This window comes from Zophobas morio, unplaced genomic scaffold, assembly GCF_036711695.1.
Source record: "Zophobas morio isolate AGI-343-1 ecotype UQ-CSIRO unplaced genomic scaffold, CSIRO_AGI_Zmor_V1 ptg000040l, whole genome shotgun sequence".
In the NCBI taxonomy this organism is placed as follows: Eukaryota; Metazoa; Arthropoda; class Insecta; order Coleoptera; family Tenebrionidae; genus Zophobas; species Zophobas morio.
Genome location: NW_026972145.1, coordinates 3,175,785 through 3,202,880, shown reverse-complemented (window position 1 = coordinate 3,202,880; position 27,096 = coordinate 3,175,785). Strand labels below are relative to the sequence as shown.

Below are 27,096 nucleotides of genomic sequence, written 5' to 3'. Positions count from 1 at the left end.
CTTAGAGCCCTCAGAGTCTTTAGACTCTTTAGAGCCTTTCCAATCTATGGAAATTTTGAACACTTTGGGAATTACTAGGAGTTTTATAAAATCTAGAATTTCTATAATCTTTAGAGCTTTCAGATTTTCATTATTTTTAGATACTTCAGTATCTCTAGAATTTTAAATATTTTTAGATCTTTAGGATTTTTATGTTTGGGATATATTCTAGGAGTCATGAAACGTCCAGAAAACATAAAAGCGGGCAGTCGTCCGTGCAGCCAAACTTACACCGCCAAAAACCACCATCAATTACCCAAAAGTAACAACTGTATCACATCTGCTCGCACTTATTTTCCCCATTAATTCACCTCGTTTAATTTAAGCTTGGTTATTTTTGTACCATCAGCTAATAAATCAGCGAGTGCTGAATGAAGTCTTAAAAAAACCATGAATTATTTATTAAATAATATATTCATTCATTACTCGTTTACAGTACCATCATTCGAAAATAAATCAAACGCGGGTTCACTCCAGGTCATCCGTTTTTTCAACGTATGTGTAATCTTCACTTTCTTCTCTGTTGTTTTCCTTGTAATTTCTCCTACCACTGCGAGTACCGTAATTCCATCTAATTTACCAGTCAATAATTTCCCTCTTGGTACCATTCAACAAAGTCGAGTAGTACCATCTAGTACCACAAACACACACTCTCGATTTTATAACAATGATGATGATAATAATAAGACGAAAAGCAGCACGTAAATCTTCACGGATCTCGTCCGTGACGTCATCCTCTCGTTTACCAGTACCATTTTCGTGGGTGTACAAGGTGTGAACGATCGTCTTTCTGTCTTCCTGTCGGTGCCGGTGAGCGGCCCGTCGGCTCTGTCCGAGATGATGGTGCGGCAGAGGGCGAAGGGGTGATTAATGCCTTGTTTCCCAGCAGGTCCGGTACTAATTGGGGCCTGTTCCACGGTGGACCCCATGCGGTCACCAGGTACGGCCATAATTGGCCGATGTGTGTTGTACGTTGTGTGTGTTGTGTTTTGGGCCGTCTGGAGGCTCTCTGGGAAACGACAAGTGGAATGCGAGAGTTCACGGCGAGGACGAGGGGGCGGTCGCGAAATGAATGATGGAATTGAGAGGTCTTGGTACCGAACGGCAGCGGAGTTGAGCTGGGAAGTACCATTTTCGTGTGGGTTTAGGACGAGGGAGGTGGGTGTGAGGGGGTTGGCTGGAGCATAATTGGGGATAAGGGACTATTTTCGTAATTGAGATAGTGCTACTATTGCACGTGGGTACTACTATCAAAATTGTCTTAAAATAAAAAAAGTGATTTGTAAGAGGTGTACTAGTCTGGATTAAAAGTAACTGCACAATTTGAGGGTAGTACCACTATCCATAATGATGAACACAATTTACGACTGTTATCAAAATTACCTTAGTACTTAAAAAAAATGACACTAAGTGATTTCAATTCTAAGTTATTAATCGATAGTAGTGCAATATTATCAGCAATATTTTACAACGAAAAAGTTGCCAATCATCTACTTAATTTAGGAGAAGACAGCGATAATCTATCGTTGTACTTGCAAAAGTACTCTTATCAAAAATATCTTAGAATATAAATGACGGTTTTGCAAGAATATTTTTAGTGTCAAAAATTAGGCTAAATGAGTTGAAAGTTTTTGAATGTAAAACAAAAATATCATTGGTACGACTGCAATAGTACCATTATCAAAACGATATCACAATTTAAAGAAAAAAGCGAGATTTTTACCAAATTGGGTAAAACGTAAATTAGAATAACTCGAGAGTTATCGACTAAAGACTAACGACATTATTGCTGTGGTTACGGTAGTACCATTTGTCAAATATGTCTAAAAATCTAAAATATGGTTTCAACGGGTTTACTAAATTCGAACGAAAAGAAAAGGTAAATTATGGGACAGTTCATTTATATGGAACAGCTATGAACAAGTGCGGTACCATTATCAAAAATATCTTAAAACACAAAAAATATCACGATTTCTCAAATATTTACTATAATTCATAGAATCACAAATGGGACTAAGTTACTTTAATAACTAATTATAAATCTAGGGTACTTACCATATTGGCAACAGTACCATTATCAATAATAACTTACAAAGAAAAAAGTTGCCTGTAATCTGCTTAATTTTGCTTGAAACTGATTCAAAATAATTTAACCAATCTTGAGAATACAGCGATAATGCTATTGTTGTACTTGCAAAAGTACTCTTATCAAAAATATCTTAGAATATGAACAATGGTTTTGCAAGAGGAATTTTACTATAAAAAATTATGCTAAATGACTTGAGAGTTTTTGAATGTAAAACAAAAATATCATTGGTACGACTGCGATAGTACCATTATCAAAACGATATCACAATTTAAAGAAAAAAGCGAGATTTTTACCAAATTGGGTAAAACGTAAATTAGAATAACTCGAGAGTTATCGACTAGAGACTAACGACATTATTGCTGTGATTACGGTAGTCCCATTTGTCAAATATGTCTAAAAATCTAAAATATGGTTTCAACGGGTTTACTAAATTCGAACGAAAAGAAAAGATAAATTATGGGACAGTTCATTTATATGGAACAGCTATGAACAAGTACGGTACCATTATCAAAAATATCTGAAAACACAAAAAATTTCACGATTTCCCAAATATTTACTATAATTCATAGAATCACAAATGGGACTAAGTTACTTTAATAACTAATTATAAATCGAGGGTACTTACCATATTGGCAACAGTACCATTATCAATAATTACTTAAAAAGAAAAAAGTTGCCTGTAATCTGCTTAATTTTGCTTGCAACTGATTCAAAATAATTTAACCAATCTTGAGAATACAGCGATAATGCTATTGTTGTACTTGCAAAAGTACTCTTATCAAAAATATCTTAGAATATGAACAATGGTTTTGCAAGAGGAATTTTACTATAAAAAAATATGTTAAATGACTTGAGAGTTTTTGAATGTAAAACAAAAATATCATTGGTACGACTGCAATAGTACCATTATCAAAACGATATCACAATTTAAGAAAAAAGCGAAATTTTTACCAAATTGGGTAAAACGTAAATTAGAATAACTCGAGAGTTATCGACTAGAGACTAATGACATTATTGCTGTGATTACGGTAGTACCATTTGTCAAATATGTCTAAAAATCTAAAATATGGTTTCAACGGGTTTACTAAATTCGAACGAAAAGAAAAGGTAAATTAAGGGACAGTTCATTTATATGGAACAGCCATGAATAAGTACACAGAAAAAAGTCGTGTAAATTTACAATTATTTTACTGTTGCTTTTTATGTATTTTTTTACTTAAATTTAGTAAATTTACGTAAGTTAGCAGCATTGTGCATAAAATAAGTAAACTTGTGTCACTATTTGTATTTTCACAAGTCAAATTGAAAAAACACAATACAGAATCGCAATTGTAAATGTATATTCACTTTATAAATGAATTATACTTTATAATACCGTAAATATACTAACATTTTTTACAATTACTTCCAACTTTGTAAAATAATCCAGTCTACCGGTGAAATCACATGCATACTGTGAATTGTTGATGCGCACGCAATCATTACTATAACGCTTGCAGGTTATAACAAGTTGGAGTGCATTAGTTGTGGTAATATATTTTGTACAAAATAGTGTATTTTGTTGTTAAAGGTAAGTACTTTACTATTCTGGTTTACTATTTTCCTCCAGTTACAAAAGTACACTTTCCAGGCGGATAATTACTTACTATAATTTGCCCATGTCATCTTTAATTGTTATGTTAATGCAATTTTTATCACAGGGTGATGATATGAATAATTTAAATGAAATTATCAAGGTGGCTGCGCCATGTGTAATTGAAATAGGCAAGTATTTAAAACGTCTTTGTACCTATAACATTTTAATGTATTTTTGTATTTTTCTAGAGAGCGATCCACAAACAATTTATCACGTAGTTTTAGAACGACAAGTAGTGATTCCAAGTGTTGTCACTTTAAAAGATGCAGTATCTTGGGCGTTTGGATTATATTTTATAATGAATTTAGAATATCCAGACGAAGTATCAGCAGTTTTGGAAATGATGCAAAGATTTTTTTTGAAAATACATCCAGATCAAGGATCCAAATCAAAAAGAATAACACCAACAAAACGCAAAGTAATTGGCCTTATGAACAAATTAAATTAATGTAAAGTATATACAACATCAATGACTTTGTTTTGTGTTTATGATTTTATTACATGTTTATTATGTTTTTCACCATAAAATAAAAGGTTCACTTTGTCCGACATGGTTTCTTTGATTAAAACTAGTACTAAAAATAACAATAATTTGTGTAAATTTACATATCAATTCACGGAAATTTACATACCAATTCACGGAAATTTACATACCCATTCACGGAAATTTACATATTTTATTGTAAATTTACAATCGTCAAAATTACATTTTACTTGTAATTTTACATGTTCTTTTGTAATTTCGATTTACATTCAAAAAGTAAATATCACATTCAAACTTAAAAATACATTTCGTTGGAATATTACCCTTATTATCTCGGGTTACAAATTACCTGTGATTTTCACAGTAAATTTACAAGTAAACTTTTTTCTGTGTACGATACCATTATCAAGAATATCTTAAAACACAAAAAATATCACGATTTCTCAAATATTTATTATAATTCATAGAATCACAAATGGGACTGAGTTATTTTAATAACTAATTATAAATTGAGAGTACTTACCATATTGGCAACAGTACCATTATCAATAATAACTTACAAAGAAAAAAGTTGCCTGTAATCTGCTTAATTTTGCTTGAAACTGATTCAAAATAATTTAACCAATCTTGAGAATACAGCGATAATGCTATTGTTGTACTTGCAAAAGTACTCTTATCAAAAATACCTTAGAATATGAACAATGGTTTTGCAAGAGGAATTTTACTATAAAAAAGTATGCTAAATGACTTGAGAGTTTTTGAATGTAAAACAAAAATATCATTGGTACGACTGCAATAGTACCATTATCAAAACGACATCACAATTTAAAGAAAAAAGCGAGATTTTTACCAAATTGGGTAAAACGTAAATTAGAATAACTCGAGAGTTATCGACTAGAGACTAACGACATTATTGCTGTGATTACGGTAGTACCATTTGTCAAATATGTCTAAAAATCTAAAATATGGTTTCAACGGGTTTACTAAATTCGAACGAAAAGAAAAGGTAAATTAAGGGACAGTTCATTTATATGGAACAGCTATGAACAAGTACGGTACCATTATCAAAAATATCTTAAAACACAAAAAATATCACGATTTCCCAAATATTTATTATAATTCATAGAATCACAAATGGGACTAAGTTACTTTAATAACTAATTATAAATCTAGGGTACTTACCATATTGGCAACAGTACCATTATCAATAATAACTTACAAAGAAAAAAGTTGCCTGTAATCTGCATAATTTTGCTTAAAACTGATTCAAAATAATTTAACCAATCTTGTGAATACAGCGATAATGCTATTGTTGTACTTGCAAAAGTACTCTTACCAAAAATATCTTAGAATATGAACAATGGTTTTGCAAGAGGAATTTTACTATAAAAAATTATGTTAAATGACTTGAGAGTTTTTGAATGTAAAACAAAAATATCATTGGTACGACTGCAATAGTACCATTATCAAAACGATATCACAATTTAAAGAAAAAAGCGAGATTTTTACCAAATTGGGTAAAACGTAAATTAGAATAACTCGAGAGTTATCGACTAGAGACTAATGACATTATTGCTGTGATTACGGTAGTACCATTTGTCAAATATGTCTAAAAATCTAAAATATGGTTTCAACGGGTTTACTAAATTCGAACGAAAAGAAAAGATAAATTATGGGACAGTTCATTTATATGGAACAGCTATGAACAAGTACGGTACCATTATCAAAAATATCTTAAAACACAAAAAATATCACGATTTCCCAAATATTTATTATAATTCATAGAATCACAAATGGGACTGAGTTACTTTAATAACTAATTATAAATCGAGAGTACTTACCATATTGACAACAGTACCATTATCAATAATAACTTACAAAGAAAAAAGTTGCCTGTAATCTGCTTAATTTTGCTTGCAACTGATTCAAAATAATTTAACCAATCTTGAGAATACAGCGATAATGCTATTGTTGTACTTGCAAAAGTACTCTTATCAAAAATATCTTAGAATATGAACAATGGTTTTGAAGGAGGAATTTTACTATAAAAAATTATGCTAAATGACTTGAGAGTTTTTGAATGTAAAACAAAAATATCATTGGGACGACTGCAATAGTACCATTATCAAAACGATATCACAATTAAAAAAAAAAAGAGATTTTTACCAAATTGGGTAAAACGTAAATTAGAATAACTCGAGAGTTATCGACTAGAGACTAATGATATTATTGCTGTGATTACGGTGGTACCATTTGTCAAATATATCTAAAAATCTAAAATATGGTTTCAAGGTGTTTACTAAATTCGAACGAAAAGAAAAGATAAATTATGGGACAGTTCATTTATATGGAACAGCTATGAACAAGTACGGTACCATTATCAAAAATATCTTAAAACACAAAAAATATCACGATTTCCCAAATATTTATTATAATTCATAGAATCACAAATGGGACTAAGTTACTTTAATAACTAATTATAAATCGAGGGTACTTACCATATTGGCAACAGTACCATTATCAATAATAACTTACGACGAAAAACTTGCCTGTAATCTGCTTAATTTAGCTAGAAAATGATTCAAAATAATTTAACCATTCTTGAAAATACAGCGATAATGCTATTGTTGTACTTGCAAAAGTACTCTTATCAAAAATATCTTAGAATATGAACAATGGTTTTGCAAGAAGAATTTTAGTATAAAAAATTATGCTAAATGACTTGAGAGTTTTTGAATGTAAAACAAAAATGTCATTGGTACGGCTGCAATAGTACCATTATCAAAACGATTTTACAATTTAAAAAAATGAGATTTTCACCAAACTGGGTAAAACATAATTCAGAATAACTTGAGAATTCTCGACAAGAGAACAGAGATATTATCGCTGATTGGGAAGGTACTACTTATCAAATAAGTCTCAATCAAAACCTTAAATATGGTTTGCAGGGGTTTGCTACATTTAAACTAAAAATATAGTAAATGATGGGATTATTTTGGAAAATAGAACGACAATGGATAAATATATTCTAAATGTATAACGGTACTACTATCAAAAAATGTTAAAACAAAAAATTACGTAGTTTCCCAAATGTCCATTATTTAAAAAATACACCGATAAGGCTAAGTGGTTTGAGTTCTTGACTTTAGATGGGCGGTACTTTATCTGAACTGCATCAGTACCATTATCAAAAATATCTTACAGCGAAGAAAGTTGCCAGTAATCTATTGAATTCAGCTCGAAAATGATTTGAAAAAATTTAAGAATTCTTGAGAATACAATGACAATGTTATTATTGTACTTGCAAAAGTACTCTTATCAAAAATATCTCAGATAATGAAAAATAATGGTTTGGAAGAACAGTATTAGAATTATTTCAAACGTGAAGATAAATGACTTGAGGATTGTTGAATATAGAACAACGATATCATTGCTACAACTGCAATAGTACCATTATCAAAACTATCTTAAAATAAAAAAAAAGGTGTTTACCAGATTACGTAAAACATAAATCAGAATAACTTGAGAATTATCGAAAAAAGAACAGCGATATTATCGCTGATTGCGAAGGTACTACTTATCAAATATGTTTTAAATTCTAAAATACGGTTTGCAGAGATTTGTTAAATTTAAACCAAAACTATAGTAAATAATGGGATTATTCTTGGAAATAGAACGACAGTGTACATACAAATATATTCTAAATGTATAACGGTACTATTATCAAAAAATCTTAAAACAAGAAAATTACGTAGATTCCCAAATATTCATTACATTTACAAACACGCAAATGAGGCTAAATGGTTTGAGTTCTTCGTTATAGATCGACGGTACTTTACCAGAACTGCATCAGTACCATTATGAAAAATATCTTACAACGAAAAAAATTGCCAGTAATCTATTAAATTCAGCTCGAAATAAAATAATTAAGATTTCTTGAAAATACAACGACAACTTTATTGCTGTACTTACAAAGGTACTCCTATCACAAATGTCTTAGAATTTAAAGAAAGATTTTCAAGAAGAGTATTAGAATTGATTAAAAAATGTGGCTAATAGACTTGAACGTCGTTGAATAAAGAACAACGATTACTATTATTGCTGTAACTACAAAAGTACCATTATCAAAACTATTTAAACATGACAAAAAATGAGTTTGCGGGAAATTTACCAGTTTGGGAAAATCGTAAAGCAGAACAAATTGGCAATTCTCGAAAAGAAAGAAATGATACTCTCGCTGACTGCGAAGGTACTACTTATCAAATATGTCTTAAAATCTAAAATACGGTTTGCAGAGATTTGTTAAATTTAAACTAAAACTATAGTAAATTTTGGGATTATTCTTGGAAATAGAACGACAGTGTACAAATATATTCTAAATGTATAACGGTACTACTATCAAAAAATCTTAAAACTAGACAATTACGTAGTTTCCCAAATGTTCATTACATTTACAAACACACAAATGATGCTAAGTGGTTTGAGTTCTTCATTATAGATCGACGGTACTTTACCAGAACTGCATCAGTACCATTATGAAAAATATCTTACAACGAAGAAAATTGCCAATAATCTACTAAATTCAGCTCGAAATGAAATAATTTAAGACTTCTTGAAAATAAAACGACAACTTTATTGCTGTACTTACAAAGGTACTGCTATCAAAAATATCTTTGAATTTAAAGAAAGATTTTCAAGGAGAGTATTTATAATTGAATAAAAAATGTGGCTAAATGACGAACGTCTTTGAATACAGAACAACGATAACTATTATTGCTATAACTACAATAGTACCATTATCAAAACTATATAAACATGAAAAAAAAGGAGTTTGCGGGAAATTTACCAGTTTGGGAAAATCGTAAAATAGAACAAATTGACAATTCTCTAAAAGAAAGAAATGATACTCTCGTTGACTGCGAGGGTACTACATATCAAATATGTCTTAAAATCTAAAATATGGTTTGCAGATATTTGTTAAATTTAAACTGAAACTATAGTAAATTATGGGATTATTCTTGGAAATAGAACGACAGTGTACAAATATATTCTAAATGTATCACGGTACTACTATCAAAAAATCTTAAAACAAGAAAATTACGTAGTTTCCCAACTGTTCATTACATTTACAAAAACACAAATGAGGCTAAGTGGTGTGAATTCTTGATTATAGATCGCCGATAATTTACCAGAACTGCGTCAGTACCATTATCAAAAATATCACACAACGAAGAACGTTGCCAGTAAGCTACCAATTCAGCTCGAAAATAATTCGTAAAAAATTTAAGAATTCTTGAGAATACAACGACAATATTATTGTTGTACTTGTAAAAGTACTCTTATCAAAAATATCTTACAATTTATAAAGAATTAGTTTGTGAGAAATTTACCAGATTGGATAAAACGTAAATCAGAATAACTTGAGAATTCTCGGAAAAAGAACAGCGATGCCATCTCTATTTGCGAAGGTACTACTTATCAAATATGTCTCAAAGTCTAAAATATCGTCTACAAGGTGTGCTAAATATAAATTAAAAGTAAGGGTAAATGATGGGACAGTTCTCACAAATAGAACGCCGATGAATATATATATTCTATATTTATAACGGTACCACTATCAACAAATCTTAAAACAAAAAATTACGCAATTTTCCAAATGTGCATTATATTAAAAAACACACAAATGAGACTAAGAGGTTTGAATTCTTGAGTATAGATCGTCGGTACTTCACCAGAAAAAACATCTTACAACGAAAAATGTTGCCAGTAATCTACCAAATTCAGCTCGAAAATGATTGGTAAAAAATTTAAGAATTCTTGAGAATACAAAGACAATATTATTGTTGTACTTGCAAAAGTACTCTCATCAAAAATATTTTACAATTTAAAAAAAATTAGTTTGCGAGAAATTTACCAGATTGGGTAAAACGTAAATCAGAATAACTTGAGAATTCTCGAAAAGAGAACAGCGATGTCATCTCTAATTGCGAAGGTACTACTTATCAAATATGTCTCAAAGTCTAAAATATCGTCTACAAGTTGTGCTAAATATAAATTAAAAGTAAGGGTAAATGATGGGACAGTTCTCACAAATAGAACGCCGATGAATATATATATATATTCTATATTTATAACGGTACCACTATCAACAAATCTTAACACAAAAAATTACGCAATTCCCTAAATGTCCATTATATTAAAAAACACACAAATGAGACTAAGTTGTTTGAATTCTTGAGCATAGATCGTCGGTACTTCAGCAGATCTATGTCAGTACCATTATCAAAAAACATCTTACAACGAAAAAAGTTGCCAGTAATCTACCAAATTCAGCTCGAAAATAAATCGTAAAAAATTTAAGAATTCTTGAGAATACAACGACAATATTACTGTTGTACTTGCAAAAGTACCATTATCAAAACTGTCGTAAATTGTAAAATATGTACAGTACCACTATCAGTAATATATTATAAAGAAAAAATACATATTTGAATATTCTTTTCGACCTGAGATGCAAATAAATCTAAAAAATGTAGGAACAAAAATACTGTATCATACTTGAAAAAGTACTATTATCAAAAAAATCTGAAAAATGAATAAGAGATTTATTATGACCGGGAAGAAAATCAAATTAAATGATTCGAGAAATTTTCACTGTAAAACGATGGTACTTTGCTATAACTGTAGCAGTACCATTATCAAAAGTATATAGGTTAGAATAAATCGAAATAATAATTTATGGGAAGTCTACTAGATGATCAAAAATAAATCTTTAAAGCTAAAATATGGTTTACAAAGAGTACGTTTGATGGTACTATTATTACTATTAGTGTTTATATTCGCTCGTTATAAGTTAACCAGATCTCCTGATATAATATCCCGATCATCCCTCTTTGTGTTAGCTCTTCGCCCTTCCGGAAATCCTCTCCAGTCCCCATCCCGCTCTTTTCCGCCATAATTGGATTCGACTTAACTTAAATCCCGTTTCAAAAAATACGCCACTCGCCTCACTTTTCCCAACATTCAACAACAACCCTTCTCTTCGCAATCGCACCACCAACTCCTTCCCCACGCCTTCCCAGATCCATCCGACCCACTTAATTAATTTCATCGACAAAACATTTCCTCCTCCAATCGATTTCCACTTCACGTTTGCTCCCTCTGCGGTCGCACACAGCCACTTAATGTTGATTATTGATCAAAGACCCTACCGCCGCCCCTTCACACATATAACTTACACCCTTCGGAGCGTTCTAGTTCGACAACAACAACACTCCACTCGAGTCGAGTGTTTCAGGAAGGAATTAGCCAAACATGTGTAAGTTTTCGTGTAAACAAGATCACTTATGTTTACCGACGGAACGAGGGGGAGGGCGCCCCACGTAGCATTGTAGCAATCGTACAGAGCAGGACTCACGCCTGTCATTTTTATTAATTAATTAATTCGTTTTTGTGTTTTTATAGTTATCATTATCAATGTTGTTGTTGTTGTTCGTTGTAGACTCGTTGATGGGCTCGGCTTCCGAAGACGAAGAGGACGACGACAACAGCACGGCGTCGTCGGTGCTCAAACACCACTCGCTGCACGGTTCCTTACCCCCCGCCCCCGGAGAGACCAACAACAACTCGTTACCCCACTCGGACATCAGCAGTTCGATAGGGCAGGTGAGGGACTGTTTTTTTCAATTATTTTTAATTACGATGAAGGCGTAATTGGGTCGTGTGAAAATTGTCGGATTTCGTTCTTGCTCCGTGCTTTAATTTTATTGTTCTTAAAGAGTGTGTTATCTGGGCGGCTGTCACGCTACACCTTTACTTTTATTTTCGGTTGTGAGAAAATGCGATTTGACACGAACACGTTTGCTTAAAATTAGAGCGAGAGGTGTAATTTTATGGAATTGGCGCATTTATTGCTTGTTGACAGGTGGTTATAATTAAATATTGTGGGGTTTTTTCTTTGTTGGAATGGGAATGGCGGCGTAAAGGAGACAATAACAAGCGGATTGGTTGTCGGGTTGGAGTCCAAGTCGACGTGTGTGGAATATTGTTGTGCTTGCTTGATTAAACGAAAAATAAATAAGCCAATAATTTTTTGGACCTATAAGGGATGAAAGAAAACTAACAATAAACGAAACTTGTATTCAATAAAAAAAATGTAAACAAAATAGAATTTGAAGATATAGCTGAAATTTATAGAAAAACATTTTCAAGACCTTTTTTAAAATTAATTGTGTCCATTCTACACGATGTATTTAATTGTTGGCTAAGCTTTAGAATTAATGTGGGGAATTGCTGCTTAAATCTTCGAAATGATATCAACGAAATTTCTTCCATAATTTCTCTTAAATTTTCCACCACCGTTGCTGTTTTATTTTTTTTTTTTGTCTTGATTCTACCCTTTTTTGCCCTTTCAAAAACATTAAAAAAGACACTTGGCTTCCAGGAGAATGTTCTAGCTCTTTCAAACAAAAGAAATACTTGAGATTTTTTTAAACTATACTTCTAAAATAAAACAGAGAGAATCCGCGAAATCCTTCAAAATATTTCAAAAATAAAATCCAATAGGTTCCAGAGATTCTTTCAAACTTTTAAAAAATAACGCAATAGGAACTCCCGAGATTTTTCAATCTGTTTCAAAAATACTACGACAGAAATAAATATCCGGGATTCTTTCAGACTAATTCAAATGTATTACAATAGGAGCCCCCGAGATTCTTTCAAACTACTTCAGAATACTACGACAAGAATCCTCGCTATTCTTTCAATCTTGTTCAAAAACACTAGGACAAGAACCCTCGGAATTCTTTCAAACTAATTCTAAAATACTACAACAGGAACCCTCGCGATTCTTTCAAACTTATTCAAAAATACTACGACAGGAACCCACGGGATTCTTTCAAACTGATTAAAAAATAATACGATAGAAACACCCGAGATTTTTTCAAACTAATTCAAAAATACTACAACAGTACCCCATGATTCTTTCAAACCCTTTGAAGATTAACACAACAGGAACCCTCGAGATTCTTTCAAACTGTCTCAAAATACTACCACAAGAACCCTCGAGATTCTTTCAAATTAATTCAAAAATACTACGATAAGAACCCCCGTGATTCTTTCAAAATAATTTAAAATACTACGACAGGAACCCTCGAGATTCTTTCAAACTAATTCAAAAATACTACGATAGGAACCTCCGAGATTCTTTCAAACTGATTCAAAAATACTACGACAGGAATCCTCGAGATTCTTTCAAATTACTTCAAAATACTATGAAACGAATCTTCGTGATTCTTTCAAACTTGTACAAAAATACTACGACAGGAACCCTAGGGATTCTTTCAAACTACTTGTAAAATACTACAACAGGAACTCTCAGGATTTTTTAAAACTGATTCAAAAATACTACGATAAGAATTTCCGAGATTCCTTCACACCAATTCAAACTACTACGCCAGGAATCCTCAGAATTCTTTCAAACTAATTCTAAAATAATACAACAAAAACCCTCGGGATTCTTTCAACCTGGTTCAAAAATACTAAGACAGGAACCCTCAGGATTCTTTCAAACTGATTCAAAATTCTACGACAGGAACCCTCAGAATTCTTTCAAACTAATTAAAAATACTACGATAGGAACCTCCGAGATTCTTTCAAACTAATTCAAGAGACTAAGACGAGAACCTTAAGAATTCTTTTAAACTGTGTAAAAAATTATACCATAGGAACCTACGACAGAAACCCTCAGGATTCTATCAAACTGATTAAAAATTAATACAATAGAAAGCCCCGAGATTCTTTCAAACTCCTAAAAATAACACAGTAGTAACTCTCGAGATTCTTTCAAACTAATTCTTAAATACTACGATAGGAACCCTCGGGATTCTTTCAAACTTGTTCAAAAATACTACGACAGGAACCCTCAAGATTTTTCAAACTGATTAAAAAATAATTTTGTGGGAACCCCTGCGATTCTTTCAAAGTAACTCAAAAACACTACGTCAGGAACCCCCGAGATTCTTTCAAACTGATTCAAAATACTGCGACAGGAACTCCCGGGATTCCTTCAAACTAATTCTAAAATACTACGACAGGAGCCCTCTGGATTTTCTCAAACTTGTTCAAATACTATGACAGAAACCCTTGGAATTCTTTCAAACTGATTCAAAAATACTACGATATAAACCTCCGAGATTCTTTGAAACTAATTCAAAATACTAAGTCAGGAACCCTCAGAACTCTTTCAAACTGATTCAAGAATAATACGATGGGTACCCACGACAGGAACCCTCAGGATTCTTTCAAACTGATTCAAAAACAATAGGATAAGAACCCCCGAGTTTCTATCAAACTAATTAAAAATACTACGATAGGAACCTCTGAGATTGTTTCAAACTAATTCAAAATAGTAAGACGAGAACCGTAAGAATTCTTTTAAACTGATTAAAAAATTATACCATAGGAACCTACGACAGAAACCCTCAGGATTCTATCAAACTGATTAAAAATTAATACAATAGAAAGCCCCGAGATTCTTTCAAACTCCTAAAAATAACACAGTAGTAACTCTCGAGATTCTTTCAAACTAATTCTTAAATACTACGATAGGAACCCTCGGGATTCTTTCAAACTTGTTCAAAAATACTACGACAGGAACCCTCAAGATTTTTCAAACTGATTAAAAAATAATTTTGTGGGAACCCCTGCGATTCTTTCAAAGTAACTCAAAAACACTACGTCAGGAACCCCCGAGATTCTTTCAAACTGATTCAAAATACTGCGACAGGAACTCCCGGGATTCCTTCAAACTAATTCTAAAATACTACGACAGGAGCCCTCTGGATTTTCTCAAACTTGTTCAAATACTATGACAGAAACCCTTGGAATTCTTTCAAACTGATTCAAAAATACTACGATATAAACCTCCGAGATTCTTTGAAACTAATTCAAAATACTAAGTCAGGAACCCTCAGAACTCTTTCAAACTGATTCAAGAATAATACGATGGGTACCCACGACAGGAACCCTCAGGATTCTTTCAAACTGATTCAAAAACAATAGGATAAGAACCCCCGAGTTTCTATCAAACTAATTAAAAATACTACGATAGGAACCTCTGAGATTGTTTCAAACTAATTCAAAATAGTAAGACGAGAACCGTAAGAATTCTTTTAAACTGATTAAAAAATTATACGATAGGAACATACGACAGAAACCCTTAGGATTCTATCAAACTGATTAAAAATTAATACAATAGAAAGCCCCGAGATTCTTTCAAACTCCTGAAAAATAACACAGTAGTAACTCTCGAGATTCTTTCAAACTAATTCTTAAATACTACGACACGAATCCTCGCGATTCTTTCAAACTTGTTCAAAAGTACTACGACAGGAACCCTCAAGATTTTTCAAACTGATTAAAAAATAATTTTATTGAGAGAAATAATTGAGATTCTTTCAAAGTAACTTAAAAATACTACTTCAGGAACCCCCGAGATTCTTTCAAACTGATTCAAAATACTGCGACAGGAACGCCCGGGATTCCTTCAAACTAATTCTAAAATACTACCACAGGAATCCTCCGGATTCTCTCAAACTTGTGCAAATACTATGACAGAAACCCTCGGGATTCTTTCAAACTGATTCAAAAATACTACGATATAAACCTCCGAGATTCTTTCAAACTAATTCAAAATACTAAGACAAGAACCCTCAGAATTCGTTTAAACTGATTCAAAAATTATACGATCGGAATCTACGACAGAAAGCCTCAGGATTCTATCAAACAGATTGAAAAATAATACAGTGGAAAGCCTCGAGATTCTTTCAAACTCCTGAAAAATAACATAGTAGTAACTCTCGAGATTCTTTCAAAATGATTCAAATACTACGATATAAAATTCAGAAATTCTTTCAAACTAATTCAAAATATTGCAACAGGAACCCTCAAAATTCTTTCAAACTAATTAAAAAATTATACGATAGGAACCTACGACAGGAACCCTCAGGATTCTTTCAAACTGATTCAAAAATAATACAATAGAAACCCCCGATATTCTTTCAAACTCCTGAAAAATAACACAATAGTAACTGTCGAAATTCTTTCAAATTCTTTCAAAAATACTACGACAGGGACCATTGGGATTTTTTCAAACTAATTCCAAAAATACTACGATAGCAACCCTCAGAATTCTTTCAAATTTGTTCGAAAATACTACGGCAGGAACCCTCGGAATTTTTTCAAACTGATTCAAAAATCATACAATAGAAACCCCCGAGATTCTTTCAAATTCCTGAAAAATAACACAATAGTAACTCTCGAGATTCTTTCAAATTTGTTCAAAAATACAACGACAGGAAGCTTCGCGATTCTTTCAAACTAATTAAAAATACTACCACAGGAGCCTCCGAGATTCTTTCAAACTAATTCAAAATACTAAAATAGGATCCCTCTGAATTCTTTCAAACTGATAAAAAAATAATACAATAGAAACCCCCGAGATTCTTTCAAACTCCTGAAAAACAACACAGTAGTAACTCTCGAGCTTCTTTCAAATTGTTTCAAAAATACTACGAAAGAAACCCATGGGATTCTTTCAAATTAACTCTAAAATACTACGGCAGAAAATGTCAGGGTTCTTTCAAATTGATTAAAAAATAATACGACAGGAACCCTCGAGATTCTATCAAACTAATTCAAAATACTACGACAGGAATCCTCCGGATTCTTTCTAACTGATTTAAAAATACTACGATAGAAACCATCGGGATTCTTTCAAACTGATAACTAATTCAAAAATACTTGAATAAGAACCACCAGAATTCTTTCAAACGAATTCAAAATAGTACAACAGGAATCTTAAGGATTTTTTTCAAACTAATTCAAAAATACTGCAATAGGAACCCTCGGCATTCTTTCAAACTAATTCAAAAATACTTGAATAAGAACCACCGGAATTCTTTGAAGCTAACTCAAAATACTACAACAATAAGAACCATCGGGATTCTTTCAAACTGTTTCAAAAATAATACGATAGAAACCCCGGAGATTCTTTCAAACTAATTTAAAATACTACGATAGCAACCTCGGGACTCTTTCAAACTGATTAAAAAATACTATGACAGGAACCGTCGGGATGCTTTTAAACTGAATAAAAAATATTTCAACAGGAACCCTTAGCATTCTTTCAAACTGATTAAAAAATACTACGTTAGGAACCTCTGAGATTATTTCTAACTCTTTCAAAAATAACACAACAGGAACTTTCGCGATTCTTTCAAACTGATTCAAAAATACTTCTTCACGAAACCTCAACATTCTTTCAAACTAATTCAAAAATACTACAACGGAACCCTCGAGATTCTTTCAAACACCTTCAAAAATAACAAAATGTTTTTAAAATAAAACATAAGATTTCGTAGAAACCCCCGAGATTCTTTTAAACTCCTTGAAATATAAAGGAAACCTCCGAAATTCTTTCAAACTGTCTCAAAAATAACACAACATTAAGCCCCGAGTTTCTTTTAAACTCTTTTAAAAATCCAACAATGGAAGTCCCGGGATTCTTTCAAACTCTTTCACAAATACAACAAAAAAAATCCCCGGGATTTTTTCAAACTTCTTGAAAAATAACGGAAGTCTCCGAAATTCTTTCAAACTCTTTAAAAAATCCAAAACTACAAGTCCTCGACATTCTTTCAAATTCCTTCAAAAATAACACAACATTAAACCCTGAGATTCTTTTAAACTCTTTCAAAAATCCAACAATGGAAGTCCCGGGATTCTTTCAAACTCTTTCAAAAATATAACAATAAAAATCCCCGAGATGCTTTCAAATTCCTTGAAAAATAACAGGAACCTCCGAGATTTTTTCTACATCCTTCAAAAATAACACAATATGAAGCCCGGAGATTCTTTTAAACTCTTTCAAAAATCCAACAATGGAAGTCCCCGCGATTCTTTCAAACTTCTTCAAAAATAACACAACGGAAATCTCCGAGATTCTTTCAAAATATTTCTAAAATAAACCATAAGATTTCCTAGAGATTCTTTCAAATTGGTTCAAAAATAATACAACTTAAACCCCCGAGATTCTTTCAAACCCTTTCAAAAATACAACAATAAGAATCCCAGAGATGCTTTCAAACTCCTTGAAAAATAACGGAAGTCTTCGAAATTCTTTCAAACTCCTTCAAAAATAACACAACATTAAGCCCCGAGATTCTTTTAAACTCTTTCAAAAATCCAACAATTGGAGTCTCTGAAATTCTTTCAAACTCCTTCAAAAATAACATAACGGGGATCTCTGAAATTCTTTCAAAATATTTCTAAATTAAAAAAAAAACATAAGATTTCCTAGAGATTCTTTCAAATTGATTCAAAAATACTACAACTTAAACCCCCGGGATTCTTTCAAACTCTTTCAAAAATACAACAATAAAAATCCCCGAGATGCTTTCAAATTCCTTGAAAAATAACAAGAACCTCCGAGATTCTTTCAAACTCCTTCAAAAATAACACAACATTAAGCTCAGAGATTCTTTTAAATTCTTTCAAAAATCCAACAATAGAAGTCCCCGCGATTCTTTCAAACTCCTTCAAAAATAACACAACGGAAATCTCCGAGATTCTTGCAAAATGTTTCTAAAATAAAACATAAGATTTCCTAGAGATTCTTTCAAATTGATTAAAAAATACTACAACTTAAACCCCCGGAATTCTTTCAAACTCTTTCAAAAATACAACAACAAAAATCCCTTGGATTCTTTCAAACTCCTTGAAAAATAACGGAAGTCTCCGAAATTCTTTCAAACTCTTTCAAAAATCCAACACTAAAAGTCCTCGAGATTCTTTCAAACTCCTTCAAAAATAACACAACATTAAGCCCCGAGATTCTTTTAAACTCTTTCAAAAATCCAACAATTGAAGTCTCCGAGATTCTTTCAAACTCCTTCAAAAATAAAATAACGGGGATCTCTGATATTCTTTCAAAATATTTCTAAATTAGAAAAACATAAGATTTCCTAGAGATTCTTTCAAATTGATTCAAAAATACTACAACTTAAACCATCGGGATTCTTTCAAACTCTTTCAAAAATACAACAATAAAAATCCCCGGGATTCTTTCAAACTCCTTGAAAAATAACGGAAGTCTCCGAAATTCTTTCAAACTCTTTACAAAAATCCAACACTACAAGTCCTCGAGATTCTTTCAAACTCCTTCAAAAGTAACACAACATTAAGCCCCGAGATTCTTTTAAAATCTTTCAAAAATCCAATAATAGAAGTCTCCGAAATTCTTTCAAACTCCTTCAAAAATAACACAACGGGGATCTCTGAAACTCTTTCAAAATGTTTCTAAATTAAAAAAAACATAAGATTTCCTAGAGATTCTTTCAAATTGATTTAAAAATACCACAACAGAAACCACCTGGATTTTTTCAAAAATATAACGATAAAAATCCCCGAGATGCTTTCAAATTCCTTGAAAAATAACAAGAACCTCCGAGATTCTTTCAAATTCCTTCAAAAATAACAAAATATTAAGCCCCGAGATTCTTTTAAATTCTTTCAAGAATCCAACAATGGAAGTCCCCGAGATTCTTTCAAACTCCTTCAAAAATAACACAACAGGAATCTCCGAGATTCTTACAAAATGTTTCTAAAATAAAACATAAGATTTCCTAGAGACTGTTTCAAATTGGTTCAAAAATACTAGAACTTAAACCCCCGAGATTCTTTCACACTCTTTCAAAAATGCAACAATAAAAATCTCCGGGATTCTTTCAAATTCCTTGAAAAATAATGGAAGTCTCCGAAATTCTTTCAACTCTTTCAAAAATCCAACACTACAAGTCCTCGAGATTCTTTCAAACTCCTTAAAAAATAACACAACATTAAGCCCCGAGATGCTTTTAAACTCTTTCAAAAATCCAATAATAGAAGTCTCCGAGATTCTTTCAAACTCCTTCAAAAATAACATAACGGGGATCTCTGAGATTCTTTCAAATTGATTCAAAAATACCACAACAGAAACCCCCGCGATTCTTTCAAACTCTTTCAAAAATATAACAATAAAAATCCCCGAGATGCTTTCAAATTCCTTGAAAAATAACAGGAACCTCCGAGATTCTTTCAAACTCCTTCAAAAATAACACAACGGGAATCTCCGAGATTCTTTCAAAATGTTTCTAAAACGAAACATAAGATTTCCTAGAGTTTTTTTCAAATTGATTCAAAAATACTACAACAGAAACCCCCGGAATTCTTTCAAACTCTTTCAAAAATACAACAATAAGAATTCCCGGGAATCTTTCAAGCTTCTTCAAAAATAACAGGAACCTCCGAGATTCTTTCAAACTTTTTCAAAAATCCAACACTACAAGTCCCCGAGATTCTTTCAAACTTCTTCAAAAATAACACAACATTAAGCCCCGCGATTCTCTCAAACTCTTTCAAAAATCTAACACGGCAGTCCCCGAATTCTTTTAAACTTCTTCAAAATTAACATAACAGGAACTTCCGAGATTCTTTCAAAAAGCTTATAAAATAAAACATAAGATTTTCTATAGATTCTTTCAAACTGATTCAAAATTATGATGACAGGAACCCCCGAGATTCTTTCAAACTCTTTTAAACACAGCACAACAAGGACCCCCGAGATAAAGAAAAAATAAAAACATAGGACAACAGGAACCTCCGAAATTCTTTCAAACTAATTTATTATTAATGACTAAAAAATAAAACAACAAAAGCCTCGAATTTTTTTCAATTTCATTCAGAAAAGAAGCAAGGAGTTTTTAAAAATAAGACAACAATAATCCCCGAGAACCTTTCAAACTCTTTCAAAAAGGAAACAAGAAGTTTCCGAGAATTCTTCAATTTTTTTCAAAACCAGGACCCCAGGAATCCCCGAGATTCTTTCAAAATCATGCAAGAATAAAAGAAGAAGTATCCCGGAAATTCTTTCAAACTCACTCAAAAATACCACAACAGTGGTAGCCGAGATTCTTTGAAATTCTTTCAAAAAGGATACATGAAGGTTTCCAAGAATTGTTCAGATTCTTTCAAAAATCAGAACAGGAATACCCGAAATTCTTTCAAACTATTTTAAAAATAAAACACAAGGGTCCCCGGAGATTCTTTCAAACTCGTCAGAAATAAAACACTAAGTTGTCCAAGATTCTTTCAAACTCTTTAAAAAATTCAACAACAAAAAATCTCGAGCTTAATTCGATGAGATAATTTAACAACTTAAATTGAGAAAAAAACTATTTTTTTTTAGTTGCACCTCTAAAAAAAACAGTTATTGACAATAGTTACATTGGTAATTGGTACGGTGGAGGTTATAATTTTAGATTTTGATCTAATTCTAAAGATTGAGCAAACTTTATCCGCTGTCGGAGTTAAACTACATATATACCAGAACTAAAATACAAGGTTCTTTCAAATTCTTTGAAAAATAAAAAACATAACAGGCCCCCAAGATTTTTTTCATAGTGTTACAAAAACAACACACGACAGATCTCCGTATTTTTTACAGAAAAAGAGCTCAAAACAAGTACGAATAAAACTCTTGAGGAGAACAAAGGGGACAACAAAGGAAGACAAAGACTTGTTAAATTAGTTAGTTAGAAGTAAATGTCCTGCTGGCGTTTTTCTCTAATTCCGTCTTTTTCTTTTCCAGGACTCGAAAACCGGCCAGGACGACTCCGAAGACCAAAACTCCCTCGACGGCGACGCCGAGATGCGCGACTCCCAGACCGAGAACAAGAGCCCCGACGACAGCAGCGCGGGCTCGAAGCGCCGGGGGCCCCGGACGACGATCAAAGCCAAGCAGCTCGAGATCCTGAAGACGGCCTTCTCGCAGACGCCGAAGCCCACGCGGCACATCCGGGAGCAGCTCGCGAAGGAGACCGGCCTGCCCATGCGGGTGATCCAGGTAATGCCGGACTTTCCCCGAAAAAAACCTCTTCGGTTCCCGCCGATAAATAACGCCTTTACGATCAGGATTCTGGCACTAATGGCGAATTTTCTTAATTTAAACCGGCGCGGTTTACGGCGTGCGCTCATTATAATTGGTTCTGGTTTATGTTTATGTGAAAAAATCGTATCGTTTTATGTGCAATGTTGGACCACACCTTTAAGACGTTCTGCACAATTTCCAGCGACATTTGCTTCAGTTTGCTTCGACGCGCTTGAAATCACCTTCAAATCAACTCGGCGGAGTTGGTGGCTGTTATTTCTGGTGGCAAAGAGACGAAAAAACGAGGACTGAGCGGGACGGCGTGTGAAGTCTGGAAAAAATAGACCACAATCGTCGTTCAAGTTTGCATAACAAATTAGATATTTTTTGAAATTTTCCTTTTTTCTACCTAGAGAATATTTATAATTAGAAATTTCATTATTTTGCATAAACAGAGATCCTAATCTTCGTTAAAATTTGCGTAAAAAGTTAGATATTTTGTACTTGTACTACCTAATTTCGGCAGATAACATACTCTCAAAAAAAATAAAGGGTGGGTGGGCGGGGTTAATACTTGCTAAGATAAAACTAATTCTGGCAAATGATATACCTTCTAAGAAAAATCGATTTGATAGATTTCAAAGAATCGAAATGTCCCAAAAATTCCAAAAATTTTCGATATTATGAGACTCTTGGGATTCCAGAATTTGTAAAGATTTCGAAGACCGAAGTTCCAAAACTTATGAAAACTAAAAATTTTGAAGATTCTGAATACTATAAAGATTCCAAATACTTTAAAGATTTCCAAGGTTCCAGCAATTCCAAAGATTCTCGGTTTTCCGAAACTAGAGATTCCATAGATTCTAAAGAATATGAAGACTTTAAATAGTTCGAAGGCTGAAAATTCCAAAAGTTGTGAAGATTTTGAAGATTCCCAGGATTATATTTAAATATTCCAAAAATTTCAAAAATTCCATGGTTTCCAGAGATTGCACAAATTCCAAAAAATCCGGATCTTTCGAGACTTCAGAGGTTCCAGAAACCCTAAATATTCATAAGATTCTAAAAATTCTATATACATAGAATATACATTCGTATTCTAGTAATTTTAGAGATTCTAACGAATTTAGATTCTAAATAATCTAAAAATTTTAGTGATCTTGAAGGTTCTAAATAATCCACAGATTCTAGAGATGCTACAAATTCTAAAGGCTCTAGCACGTCTTGAGAAGATTCTAAAGATTCTACAGATTCTAAAAATTCCAAAAATTTTCGATATTATGAGACTCTAGGGATTCCAGAAATTGTAAAGATTTCGAAGACCGAAGTTCCAAAACTTATGAAAACTAAAAATTTGGAAGATTCTGAATACTATAAAGATTCCAAATACTTTAAAGATTTCCAAGGTTCCAGCAATTCCAAAGATTCTCGGTTTTCCGAAACTAGAGATTCCAGAGATTCTAAATAATATGCAGACTCTAAATATATAGTTCGAAGGCTGAAAATTCCAAAAGTTGTGAAGATTTGAAGATTCCCAGGATTATATTTAAATATTCCAAAAATTTCAAAAATTCCATGGTTTCCAGAGATTGCACAAATTCCAAAAAATCCGGATATTTCGAGACTTCAGAGATTCCAGAAACATTAGATATTCATAATATTTTGAAAATTCTATATACATACTCGTATTCTAGTGATTTTAAAGATTCTAACGAATTTAGATTTTAAATAATCTAAAAATTTTAGTGATTCTAAAGGTTCTAAATAATCCACAAATTCTAGAGATGCTACAGATTCTAAAGGCTCTAGCACGTCTTGACAAGATTCTAAAGATTCTACAGATTCTCATGTTTCTGAATATTTCAAAGACCGAAGATTCTAAGATTTCTGAAAATTATGACCATTCCATATATTTCAAAGATTACAAATGTTCCAAAAATTCCAAAAATTTTAGATATTATGAGTCTCTAGGGATTCCAGAAATTGTAAAGATTTCGAAGGCCGAAGTTTCCAAAACTTATGAAAACTGAAGATTTTGAAGATTTTGAATACTATAAAGATTCCAAATACTTCAAAGATTTCCAAGGTTCCAGCAATTCCAAAGATTCCCGGTTTTCCGAAACTAGAGATTCCAGAGATTCTAAAAAATATGAAGACTCTAAACAGTTCGAAGGCTGAAAATTCCAAAAGTTGTGAAGATTTTGAAGATTCCCAGGATTATATTTAAATATTCGAAAAATTTCAAAAATTCCATGGTTTCCAGAGATTGCACAAATTCCAAAAAATCCGGATATTTCGAGACCTCAGAGATTCCAGAAACCCTAAATATTCAGAAGATTCTGAAAATTCTTTATACATAGTCGTATTCTAGCGATTTTAGAGATTCTAACGAATTTAGATTCTAAATAATCTAAAAATTCTAATGATCTTAAAGGTTCTAAATAATCTACAGATTTTAGAGATGCTACAGATTCTAAAGGCTCTAGCACGTCTTGACAAGATTCTAAAGATTCTACAGATTCTCATGTTTCTGAATATTTCGAAGACCGAAGATTCCAAGACTTCTGAAAATTATGAAGATTCCATATATTTCAAAGATTCCAAATGTTCCAAAAATTCCAAAAATTTTCGATATTATGAGACTCTAGGGATTCCAGAAATTCTAAAAATTTCGAAGACCGAAGCTTCCAAAACTTATGAAAACTGAAGATTTTGAAGATTCTGAATACTATAAAGATTCCAAATACTTTAAAGATTTCCAAGGTTCCGCAATTCCAAAGATTCCCGGTTTTCTGAAACTAGAGATTCCAGAGATTCTAAAGAATATGAAGACACTAAATAGTTCGAAGGCTAAAAATTCCAAAAGTTGTGAAGATTTTGAAGATTCCCAGGATTATATTTAAATATCCCAAAAATTTCGAAAATTCCATGGTTTTCAGAGATTGCACAAATTCCAAAAATTCGGGATATTTCGAGACTCCAAAAATTCCAGAAATCCTAAATATTCTTAGAGGGTATGTCATTGGCCAAAATCAGTCTTATCTTATCAAATACAAGCCCCGCCCACCGGACTTATCAACCCGATTTTCGTTAACGATTTCCTGACTTTGAAACTAGCTAAGGTATGCAGGTAATGAAACGTTTAATTAAGTTTTTGCGCTCAACTGTGCATCACTAACTACTACATCGGTCGCTAAAAAGTGGAAAAGCTTTGAATAGTTGGGATGCTGGTTTGCGGCTGCAATGGATGATTAGAGAGAATAATGGACCTGGGGAAAGAGAAAGCAGCGGAAATTTGTGCAAGATTGGTAAAAGCGGCAACTAAAAAATAAAAATCCTGGTAAATACGCATTCTTGTATTCACTTATCTCTCAAAAACGGCCACTTTTAATTTATTTTCCGCTAGATCGAACGCCAGTTGTGGCTGTCGCTCTAGACACGAAATTTTCATTTACGAGTTTTCGATTTCGCAAGTTCATCGTTTTCGCTCCATAATTCGAATTCTGCAGTGATATTTTCCTCCGGTTTTTCTGGTTTCTTTAATGCTCCATTAACATACTTCCACAGACCATTCCTAATTAAAATAGTTCGCTTCTATAAATAAATATAATGACAGTTGCCAGATTGAATGTACTATTAGTCATAAAGACACCTCGGAGTAGAGGATGCACATAGGAACAATATTTAAAACAATAAATTGCTACAATATATCTATATAGTATATAAGCAATTATTTACAAAGTAGCGAAGCCTAAAATAAACACTGGTTATTAAAAACAAGATTCACATAATGAATGATGAAAAACAAGAATAATTTACCTAATCACTGTCGCTATTACATCGCTCCGAAGATGATGAATTATTTATCGTTGTTAACTGTAATAAATTATATGTTTTGTGGTCCCCGGGTCTTTCAAATTTATTCAGGAACAAAGATTTTTTCAAATTCTTTCGAAAACCAAACTCCAAGGGACTCCAGTTTCTTCTCGCTTCTTCTCTTAAAATTATATAAAGACAAAGTTTTAAATTCTATAAAAAAAATTGGGAGTCTCCGAGATTTTAATAAATTCTATGAAAGAGATACTCGAAGCCCCGGAGGTTCTTTTAATTCTTTAAAAAAAGACACTAGGGGAGCCAGAGGTTCTTTTAAATTCTATAGAAAAGGACACAAGTGTTCCCCAGTAGTCTTTTAAATTCTATATAAAAAGACCCAGACGTTCTTTTGAATTCTATATAAGAAAAACACTACAGGACTCTGAGATTCTTATTAAATTAAATAAAAAGACGAACGAGCCTCCGAGATCCTCTCAAATTCTATTTAAAAAAAATACACACAACACCAAACTCACCAGGGGACTCGAAATTCTTTTAAAATTATAGAAAGAAAGACACTAGAAGTCCCCAAGATTATTTTAAATTCTATAAAAAACAGTGGGGACCCCGAGGTTTTTATAAATTCTATGAAAGATACTCGAGGCCGCGGAAGTTTTTCGAATTCTTTAAAAAACGACACTATATAAAAATTTACATTTTAAACATGTTTTATTTTATTTGTCATGATCTTGGGGGCGGAGCTTAATTGCAAAATTCATATTTCGCTATTAAAATTTAACATTTTAAACATATTTCAAGTTTTTGATTATGAATAAAAGACTAAATATAACAAAAAAGAACAAAATATAAGCCCCGCCCACCCACCCTGTCTCAATTGTAATGAATTATGATTTTTTTATTTGTCGTGAGCTTGGGGACGGAGCTTAATTGAAACATGTATATTTTCCTATAAAAATTTACGATTTTAAACATGTTTTAAGTTTTCGGTTATGAAAAGAAGACCAAATATACTAAAAAATAGGCAAAATATGAGCCCCACCCACCCGCCC

At 32.4% G+C, this 27,096-nt stretch overlaps 1 protein-coding gene and 1 long non-coding RNA gene across 4 annotated transcripts in view; both read left to right on the top strand.

Moving 5' to 3' along the window:
* Positions 1–27,096, top strand: part of LOC135140559 (LIM/homeobox protein Lhx5) — a 117,348-nt gene that overhangs the window by 72,035 nt on the left and 18,217 nt on the right. For both annotated transcript variants that reach the window (XM_064071165.1, XM_064071164.1), the window contains 2 exons: positions 11,750–11,913; positions 21,935–22,189. In XM_064071165.1, the coding sequence (XP_063927235.1) occupies positions 11,750–11,913; positions 21,935–22,189 (419 nt within the window). The remainder of the gene's footprint in view (positions 1–11,749; positions 11,914–21,934; positions 22,190–27,096) is intronic.
* On the top strand, positions 3,379–4,310 carry LOC135140560 (uncharacterized). 2 transcript variants are annotated; one of them, XR_010282263.1, is made up of 3 exons: positions 3,379–3,698; positions 3,759–3,892; positions 3,953–4,310. It is a non-coding gene; the product is annotated as an uncharacterized LOC135140560 (long non-coding RNA). The 2 variants fall into 2 exon arrangements; XR_010282262.1 differs by having other exon boundaries at positions 3,379–3,892.